Source organism: Abramis brama (genome assembly GCF_963993115.1).
Source record: "Abramis brama genome assembly, chromosome: 2".
NCBI lineage: Eukaryota > Metazoa > Chordata > Actinopteri > Cypriniformes > Leuciscidae > Abramis > Abramis brama.
In genome coordinates this window covers 17,023,397-17,034,713 of record NC_139964.1, presented here as the reverse complement: position 1 = coordinate 17,034,713, position 11,317 = coordinate 17,023,397, and the positions used below count along the sequence as shown (strand labels likewise).

At 37.7% G+C, this 11,317-nt stretch overlaps 1 protein-coding gene across 1 annotated transcript in view; it reads left to right on the top strand.

Moving 5' to 3' along the window:
• Positions 1 to 8,069: 8,069 nt before the first annotated feature.
• The window catches only part of LOC311077951 (B-cell receptor CD22-like), a gene marked incomplete at both ends in the record, with an annotated part of 37,343 nt that continues 34,095 nt past the window's right edge, over positions 8,070 to 11,317 (top strand). Inside the window, one exon of the mRNA XM_084106597.1 lies at positions 8,070 to 8,127. Coding sequence (XP_083962723.1) covers positions 8,070 to 8,127 — 58 coding nt within the window. The remainder of the gene's footprint in view (positions 8,128 to 11,317) is intronic.

Genomic DNA, 11,317 nt, shown 5'->3' with positions numbered 1-11,317 from the left:
AATGTTGTTTCTGTTGAAGAACTATAAACACATGCCTCATGCAACAAATAAAAAGGAAAAGTACGACACTGCCGACCTCAGTATCACTTCTTTGTGCTGACTCTTCTGTAGGACTTTCTACAGATGTGACTCCTGCAACTCATATTGCTGTCAGGAATAATAGATACACAAGTATAAATTTATAAAGTAAACTTATTTACGCACTTACAGGTACTTCCTTCAAAGGACAGTCATCTGAGAGGGTTTCTTCACTGTCCTTTGCAATGGAAAAAAAATGGGTGTTACAAAGAGTTGCTCTTTCTTCCCTTGGATTGTAAAAAGTTAGAAAAAGTCCACTTACTGCACATGCTTAAGCCACCACTTGCTTGGGAACAGATAAAAGTGTTGCACATTATATTAAAATATGAATGCTGATGTTATATTTGAATATTTAAATGTTAATTCAGCAGTATATATTGTGTTAAAGTGGATGTTGTTGTGAGGACTTTTATTATGACGGGGGGACAGAGAGGAGAGCGGAAGAGAAAGAGTTAATAAAGAGAGAGAGAGGCTAAAGAAGAACTTGTCCATGTCCGAGGGTTTTATTGCTATAATCCTAAAGTTATCTTTGGATTAAAGCCCCAAGAACACACACAAACAAGTATTGCATTATGTAAAATTGTAAAGATGTGATCAATAACTAGCAAAATATTTTTATATTAACACAAGTTTATCAGTTTCACTTTCACAAGTCAAAGCAATTCATCATTACTCAAGATTTAACAGTTGAAATAACTGTACCAGCCATTTGGATTATAGGCCTACTTAATTTAATGCAGAAAACAAATTATTTCACAGTTTAGTAAGATAATTGAAAGCTCATTTACCAGTAATGAACAGTGTTGGGTGTAACACATTACAAAGTAAGGTGTTATGTAATTAGAATACTAAATACTACTAAATACTAAATACTATTATCCACTGAAAAGGTAAAGTAAGGGATTACTGTTCATTTTTAGGTCATTTAATTACAGTTACTCATAATGTACTTGCGTTACATACTGTAAATTAGTTCAACAGTCCTGCATAAATCAATATTGAATTTAAAATCTAAATGTATCGCCTAAAGGTAAAACACCCGCACCCTCACCTGCTAAATAGGCCAATGATTGCGTCATAACCACGCAACTCTCTGTCGCACAGTAGAGAAATTAGAGTATAGACAGCAGGAGAAGCTCGCGAGCAATCGGGGGGACATGGAGGCAAAATGACAAAATAATTAATCAGAGTACACTGTAAAAATGAATATGTATATCTACTCAATAAAACTGTGGCAACATATTACTGTACACTCTTAGAAAGAATGTGTTAAAAATGACACAACCTGTGTTAAATTTTGACACATGTGTGGGTGAGCTCCAGGACTACTAGTTTTGTGTTAATTTTAACTCATTCACTGTGTAAGTCATTTTAACACACAAATTTTGTCATTTTAAAAAATAAAGCGAAAGGGCCAGATGCAACAATATTAACCGTTTAATCAATAGTCGTGTACAGAATGCATGTGCACACAGAGTACAAGACAATGTTTCAAGCTCAATGACTGGACAGACTCACTGTACTGGACATTATTCAGTTATTCACGCTTCAACCCCTAATTGATAATGCTGCTTTTGACAAAAGTTCATGAAGAGATAACAGTTAACCGAGTTTGCACTTTGAATTTAATTAAAATGTAGCAACTGACAAAATATTGTATATAAATAACTTGTATTTACACTGGCCTGTTAGTTTGAGAACATAACAAACACTGCATACCATTCACAGTGATGGTGAGTGTCGGCACTCAAAATGATGAGTTGAAAACAACACAACCTGTAAAAAGAGATGTTAAAAATGACACATGTTGTGTAGATTTTAACACATGTAGTGTGTGTGCTCAAGGACAACACATGTTGTGTAGATTTTAACACATGTAGTGTGTGTGCTCAGGGACAACACATGTTGTGTCAAATTTAACACACAACCTGTGTCGATTCTTAACACATCTCTGTGTTTATAAGGACTACACATTTTGTGTTACCTTTAACACAACTAATGTGTTATTCCTCTTACACAGAAGTGTGTTGAAACCTTTTACACACTAATGTGTTATAGTTACACAACTTGTGTCAGATATGTGTCACATGTGACTGTAGTCGGTGTGTATTTGCCAGAGTCACTTCCTGTGTTTTTACAACTGAGTGTTTGGATGAAAACTGAAACGTATTGTTAACTTGTGTTTATGGAGTCCAGTGACGTTTAATAAAGAGTTTGTTTGAACATTTGGATGTTTTAGACATTATGAATCTACATAGACAAGCTCTTATTGAGAATTAACTGAGGTTTAGATGTTGATGTTTCATTGAATGTTTTATTTGAAGTCACCAGAATCGTGATTAATGGCTCCTTTATTTGAGCTCTTGACCCTTTACTCTTCTGTTAGTTTTTCTCTGGCTGCTTTAACTGGTTTTTAATAAAATACATTTGTTATGGCGAGTGAAAAGATGATCAGATATTTCTTGATGATGTTGTAATCAGCAAGTGCTGATCTGATCATGTTTATGAGTATATGGATGGTGCACATTTATTTTATTTATGTGCTGTTAGTTATAATGATCTTGTGACACTACATCATTCTGTCCAGCAAAGCAGAATAATAAAATAAATGTTTTCTGAAAATTTTAATCTGCAGCAGAAATTAGTCAAACACAGACCTCAAGAATCAGCGCATGAATCTCAACAATGGTGACAAACAAAAAGCTTCATGCAGCAATGCATGCTGGGAGTCATGGATGAGATTTGCACTATGGTGGCACCCAGCATGCATTGCTGCATGAAGCATTTCGTTTGTCACCATTGTTGAGATTCATACGCTGATTCTTGATATCTGTTTGATACCTTAGACTGTAAGATTCTGTACGAACTGTGTATTTAAAAATTAATTTTAAGATAATTGCATTATGTTAATCTTTTATGTATTACACTCATTTTTCAAATATTAAACTTTTTCTGAGCTTCTGCTGAACAATCTTACATGTTCATGATGATAATATTATCATCTGAGCATATTTTTCTCATGATTTTTTCTGTTTCAAATGCACAGATTAAATACACATTTACAGCAATCAGAGAAAACTAATGTTAAAGGGTCAAGAGCTCAAATAAAGCTGACACTAATCACGATTCTGGTGACTTTAAATGAAACATTCAATGAATCGTCAACACCAAAACCTGTTAATTCTCAATAAGAGCTTCTGTAGAGTCTGACAGAAATAACGTTAATCTGGTTATTAATAACAAGTGAAAGCAGCATTTGAAAAAGACATTGAAAAAGAGGCATGATGTGATTGGCTGAAAAAAAACACCCTTTAAGTTTTCATGAATTAAGATTTAATTTATTTATTTGAATATATTGCTTTATTTATTTTAGAGCATTTTATGGGATACCATATAAAATATACCTATAATTTTTTTTTCATAAAAACAAACTCTCCTCCACCCAGTGCTATTCTATCCAGAGTTACATTTTAACGCACATTGTGTGTTAAAAATATACACAACATGTGTCAAAATGCCATCAACACATCTTGTGTGTTGTTTTTTAACACATCTCTTTTTAGAGTGTTTCCAGAGTTACATTTTAACACACATTGTGTGTTAAAAATCTACACAACATGTGTCAAATTCCATCAACACATCTTGTGTGTTGTTTTTTAACACATCTCTTTTTAGAGTGTACAAGCAATATTATTAATTAAATGTAACAAATTAGAATTGAGTAATAATTAATCAAATTAATTCCTTAAAAGTTAACCAGAACACATTTTCAATGAAAACACACTGTACACCCCCCCCCCCCCCCCCCTACACATTTATATTACACACAGGATGTTCGGGTCCACTGGACCCGGGGATAATAAAAGTGTGGAAATTGTAGGTCCTGTGTACCTTTACTCTGTCCTCCTCCTGTCAGGGCCTGCTGTTAGTGAGTGTATGTTCTTGTATATGGTTTATGAGGACACAAATGTGTATAATGACATGGGTATTACAATGTAAACATGGTTTATGACGACATCTGTGTCCTCATACTAAAACATACTAAATGGTGTTTTTTGAAATTCAAAAAATGCCAAAAGTTGTCTGTGATTGGTAGGTTTAGGGGTAGGGTTAGTGTAGGGGGATAGATTATACAGTTTGTACATTAGAAAAACCATTACGCCTATGGAGAGTGACCGTACACCACATATCCAAGTGAGTGTGTGCGTGTGTGTGTGTGTGTGTGTGTACATGTGTATGTGTGTGTGCGTGTGTGTGTGTGTGTGTTTTGTGTGTGTCTGTGGGTGTGTTGTGGGTGTGTGTGTTGTGGGTGTGTGTATGTGTGTGCATGAGTGTGTGTGTGCGTGCGTGTGAGAGAGAGATTGTGTGTAAGTGTGAAAGAGTGCAAGAGTGAGTTTTGTGTTTCTACTCCTGCCATTCCCACACGAGGTTGCAATTCTTAAATGTGATCTAACAAAGGTAAAGGAAAAATATTAACCATATATGCTGTTTATATTGCTTGTAATTGGGATGAAGTAAACATCTGTTGAGTATTTTAACATAACATTTTTGATTGTGTTGAATTAAAAACCCAAAAATGCAGCGAACACTGGCTGAGTAACAAAAATATGAACACCACACAAGGGTTAAAATGATTAAAATGAAAAAAAATTACAAAAAAAATATTTTTAAACAAAAATATCTGAATAACAGACAGATGTCGAAGATGAATTAAGAACTCTTTATATTTTATTGCTAACAAGCAGAATCGCTGAAGGAGAAAACCATAATTTTAAGTCACCATTATGGTGATTGGTGTTTGTTTTAGTTGGGCTCTTGACCCTTATATCATTAACTTTAGATTTTGTTTGGCTGCTGTACCTGAGTTATAACAGCCAGATGAACAATGAGAAAAGGTGATCTGATGGTGTTGGTTGTGTTTTAACATAATCATAATTTCACAATAATTTGACCTGAATCACTGAACTCATATAGAGCCCAATTTCTGAGTTAGGTTTACTTTATTAATTATTGCAGCACACAATGTCTTATGGGGTAGGATAGGCCACTAAGGATCCTTTTATGTATCCTTCCTTTCATGGGGAAAAGAAGGGTGCATTTGGCGTCGCTTTTGAATCAGGGTAGCCTTCGCCGCGCCGCTGTGACGCAACCGGCCTTCGAATACGGCCTTCGAAGGATGCAGAATTGAATTGGGACATCCTTCATCGCGCCGCGGTGACGCAATCAGCCTTCAAATGCGACCTTCAAAGGATGCAGTCTTTGAATTGGGACATCCTTCGTCGCGCCACTGTGATGTTTCGTTGCGCCGCGATGACGCAACCGGCCTTCGAATACGGCCTTCGGAGGATGCAGCCTTTTACACAGCTATTATCTGTTGTACACTGGTTATTGCAGTGCTTTGTGGGATTGAATGAGTGCCCTCGATAACGTCCACTATAGAGCTGGTAAGTCCCGCCCCTTCCGCTAACCCCACTGGACCTTTAGGTTGAAAAATCGTCAATGCAAGTGAATGTGAGAAAATAATCATTTTCTGGTCCCATTTGAATTTTGCCATGAATGTGAACATATGTTGTCTGTGAATATTTAATATAATTTTTCGTGTGAAGAATGCTACAATTTAGCGGGTAGAAGTTTGATATGGTTAGACTTTGTGTGAGAACACTTTGTGGACTACAACTCTTCGCTACATCAGACGGGAATCTGAAGAAAGAACAGCCCATAAGAATCATACAATATACTGTCAAACTCGTAACATGAAAAATTATATAAAAAATTCACAGACAACATATGTTCACATTCATGGCAAAATTCAAACGGGACCAGAAAATAATTATTTTCTCACATTCACTTGCACTGACGATTTTTCAACCTAGAGGTCCACTTGGGGTTTTACGGATGGGCGGGACTTACCGGCTCTATGGTTTCAGACACCACTACAAATGGCTGTTCCCTCAAACAATGCCCTATTGAGGGTATAGGGGGCGATTTCAGACACAGCCTCAATGACGTCAAGGCTGTAATGCGATTGGTTATCAAGGCACACATGATCCAAGTTAGCCGTTACAGTTTTTCCAATGGTAGAGCCACAGATCCTGTTATCTTCCAGTAATAAGACCATCTCTGGTATAAAGCAGGCTTTAGGTGATTGTCAGCTCCTAACGTCCGGTCTGAAGCTGCTGGCCTGAAACTGCAGTTGTAGCAGGTATTGAGAAGAGAATATTATTGTTGACTATTGGTTATTTCATTGGTTCATGTAGTTTGTTATGGTGCAGTACCGAAAGACTCCAGCAGGGGGTGGGGCGAGCATGGAGAGTTATTATCAGGCACACGGTTCCCTTCCCCCACTCATAATACAAAGATTGAGAGAAACGCAACAAGTGTCTGTCGTTGTTTTAATATTTCTATGATACACTTTTCAGGGAAGCCCCTTTAAATATCGGAATATTTGATGTTAAAATGAGTTTGTGTAAATAGGATGTTCGTATAATTTTAATATACCTGTATTGTGGAAAAAGAGATGAGATTGTTGCACATGGCGAACGGGAATAGTTTCCGATGCTATTCTACCATCAGCACGTCTCAATGCACTGTATTGTTAGTACATGATGTTTTATGGGTTTCTAACCATTCGTTTAATTAAAATACAGTGTTATTATGCTGTTAAGATGAGTTTGGCTGTAATATTATCGTCTAACACTGTTTTATGTTTATTTGAGTTTGTATCGTAGGCTACATGAGTGTTAATGGGTCACATGCTGAACCGTCCATGTTCAAGTGTGAAGGCCTGCAGTTATCACATAAAAAGGATGACGTGTAAAGTGGTATTATATTGTGACAACTAAAATGTTTTGAGATTAATATGCACTACATATAGAGTACAGAGAATAATTGACAGGATTACATTAATTCTGATTTATAAGTAATATGATTTGCATTTTTTTTTTAATTCATTTTCTTTATTTAATAGTTTATTTTGTCACACACACAGGTGCAAGCTATCTTGTTTATTGTTTGTAACAGGATGGATATAGTGTTTTATGCCAATTGACGCTCTTTATGTATCTTTATGTTTTGACAGTAAATACAATATGGGTCATTTGAGAATACAGTATTGTTATATGCAAGTTGTTATGCATTTTATGGTAATTTTGTGCACTCATAATACAGAGATTGAGGGAAACGCAACAAGTGTCTGTCGTTGTTTTAATATTTCTATGTTCCCCTTTTCAGTGGGAGACTACAGTGACGTATATAGTTCTGCAGTCTGACACATCTCGTCTCATACATGCTCGTTCAATCCCTCAAACTGCCACCAGAGGTCACCATCTCCTGCGACTGACATCAACCTTGATGAGCCTCACCTGTAAATCACTATCATTCATCTTCACAATTATTCATCTTCAACTTAAAGAAAAATATCATTATTTCTCTTTAGTTAGTTTCAGTACAGTAATGTTGTTCTCTTTTTGAGGGAGGGACTGTGATGTTTCCGTTGATGGGCGTTTGTTAATAAACAGTGTTAACCACACAAAGTCCTTCACTGTAAAGCTAAAGTGCTTGTGTTAAAACAGTCAGTCATTTGGTTGCTGTTGATCCGATGAGCTTCAACACGGTAAGACAAACACACTCTTGCTTAAATGATTATTGCTCATATAACATACATGTCTTTACGTGAGAAATGTTAAGAATAGGGTGATTTACATATACTTGTTTAAGTGATGAATATATTAATGCAAGTATTAATTACTTCAATGAGCTCATTGTTTCTGCCTTAAATTATGACATTGTTTAAATTAATACATTTTTAGCTAACTGTGATTTTGTATATGTACATTTCTGAAATGCATAACTTAAGACAGTTTCCTCTGATAACAGATAACTCTAAACTGTAATGTGGACTCATTGCTTTGAAACAATGTGTATTGTGAAAAGCGTTAAACAAATAAATGTGAATTGAATTGAATGCTGTATTATAGATATATTTAATGCTGATGTGGGTCAGAATGGCTCCTCCTCTTCCTCTGATCTTCTTTCTGCTCATGATTCACAGTGAGTCTCTCTTACATTCACATTAGAAACACCTCTTTGAAGGTAATATTATGCCATAAAGAATCACATGTGCAGGGTAAGATTTGTGAAAGTGTACATAAGATTGCAAGCGTAAATTAAATTTGCACGAGAGAAGATTGGTAAAGGTGTAAATCACCTTTCAAGTGTAAGAAAAAAATATTTGCAACATTTAACTGTTATTTAACTGGTTCAATAAACACGCCAGTCACCAGAACACATCTTTATCTTCATTTGGCTCAGAAACGTTCCCGTTGCCGAAATGGTACTTTTAATGCACACATACATGTTAAATAAATAGATAAACAAACAGATCATGATTGCTTAATAGCATGTGCACCATTAGGCTGACTACATGAGTCCAGACTGAATTTCGAACTGGTGTGTTAAGAAAGAAAATTTAGTATCTGTACTACTGCATGCATAATTTCACCTGTCTACTGATTGGGAGGATTGCAGAATTACTATTATTATTTTTCTAAAATGAGTTACAATAATATTTTTTCCCTTTAACATGTATTTTAAGAGCATCTCTAAATTTTGCACCATTTATCACCTGCAATGACATCGTGTAACCACTAGATGGCTGTTTTTACAAACCTTTACAAATCTTCTCTTGCGCATGCAAATTTAATTTACGCTTACAATCTTATGTACACTTTCACAAATCTTACCCTGTGCATGCGATTCTGGTATCATATTACCTTCATACAGCACTTTCTTCCGTCCTGTACTCACATATTTCACTCTGAAACAGAAAGTTTGTGTTAAACATGTCAAACGCTTGTCCCTTTTAGAAATGTTCAATAGTCTTTTGCTACTTGCTAGTCAGTGTCACATATTTTAGGGGGAGGGACTTTCTCAAAGTTCAGAGCATTTGATTGGACAAAACGTCTCGGTTACGAGCCAGTGAAAGTTGGCATGCATGAAATGCGTCACGCGACCCGCCCCGCAGTGTGGGTATAAACAGGAAGCGGGCGCACGCACACATTGTTTTTCGCTGAGGAGCCGAGATTGTGACAGCCATTGCAGCGATGGTCAGCAAAGATGGCGACGAGACGTTACGTCTCCCATTCCCTCCTTCAGGGAATGAGGGTTACATTAGTAACCGAGATGTTCCCTTTCAGTCGCTCACGTTCAATGTAGCGTTGACGTGACGACATAATTGGGATGCCATGGAAAACGCCACAGTTGCAGCACCCTACGCAGACTCTCAGACCCCCAACTGGCTGGGGCGGAAGACCTGCGTAGAGGGAGTTCAACTGCTGTTCTGTTATACACAACACAGAGGAACTCTTGGATAACACTGGGAAAGCGTGCCTTTCCAGGGGAGAGGGACACTGCAGAAGCCACATCCTGCCCGAAGGGAGGTTACACATGTTGAGAGTACACATATGGGGTCTCATTCATGAAACATTCGTAAATATACTAGTAAATATGTGAGTGATTTGCGCGTAAAGAGACATTCCCGAAAATTCTTTTCCTGATTCACAAATACTTCGTAAACGTCAGATTTGATAGTGAAATGTGTGTGTGGGTTAATGAATTCCAATCAGTCGTAAATGGGACGCGCGTGCACGCTCATTCTTAATTACCATAAATCCCGCCCATTAAAACCGACTGACAACTATATATGGGCATCATATTATGACACGAAACGAAGGATTTCAACATGTCTTCTCAAAAGCGAATGAAGAAGAGAAATTTCTCAGATGCAGAAATTGAAGTTTTATTATCAGAAGTTCATTCAAAACGCCACATTTTATTTTCAAGCGTACATAGTGGCGTATCAGGTCCTAAAAAAATGATTTTTTAGGTAATACCTAAATGCTTTAGGTAAAAATGCTTAGCAGCATATTACAGATGCAGTTAATGAAGTTTCATCTGTTAATCGAACAGTCCCAGAAGTGAAAAGAAAATGGTTCGACATGAAGCTTGACTGCAACACTTGTGAACTTTAAAAAAAAAATATATATAGCTTGAATATAAAAATAAATACAAATAAAATAAAACAAAGACTTGCGGACTTGTGTTCCGTTTGCAGATGCTATTACTGGCTCTCGAATTAAAAGTAAAAAGAAAAACCATTTTTACTATAATTACTAATTACTATATATAATTACTATATAGTACGTAATTACTATATAATATTTTTTTCAAAATGCTGTGTAAATATGTAGGCTACCCGATTACGGTGAATTAAAAGTCAGCCTTATTAATGAGCAAAACGTTCGGATGTTAAACGCACTATTTACGCGTGGTTGGGAGCAGGTGTAGATTTCTTTCGTACCAACTAACATTTGGGAAATACGAACATTTTAATGAATCCGAAAATTTACGCCAGAACCACTTTCACACGATTTACACAAAAATTCGTTCTGCTCGTGTTTCGTGAATGAGACCCATGGACTGGCCGTATAGGGGCAGTGCAACATATGGAATGTCACTGGGGTGGCTCCACCTGAGAAGGGGGAGGCAGCACCTTACAATGACGGCAGAGCAGTTCTGCCAAGGGAAAGACACGGGCTCACCACAGAAGAATACGCATATGGGATCGCCGCAGGGATCACCACATATGGAACCCAGCCTAACACAAGTTACACAAGCATACGAGCACTAGGCCTGGTGTCGGATGCTCCGCAATGTCCGACTGCTGAAGGGGTGCAGAGGAACTCACAGAGCAAAAAGCACACGTATCCGTTCCAGTGGAAGGGAGTGGTGCAGCAAGCCGACACTAGAGCACGAACTTCGGTGTTACCGGCTGGTTGAAGCGAGCACACAGGAAGAAACCGGCTCAACACGAAGGCTACAAAACCTAGCAAACGTGTTAGGTGGCACCCAGCCCGCAGCTCTACAGATGTCTGTCAGCGAGGCACCATGTGCCAGCACCCAAGAAGAAGTGACAACTCTTGTGGAGTGGGCTTTCTACCTGGGCGGGCAGGGCACAGCTTGGGCTTCATAAGCCAAGGCGATGGCATTCACTATCCAGTGGGCCATCCTCTGCTTGGAGACGGCCTTTCCCTTCTGCTGGCCTCCGTTACAGACGAAGAGCTGATCTGAGGTCCTGAAAGCGTGAACGGGACAGAGAAAAGCCAGGGCTGGGTCTGCCTCCTCCAAAGGCAGCGCTTGCAGGTTTACTACCTGGTCCCGGAAGGGAGTGGTAGGAACCTTG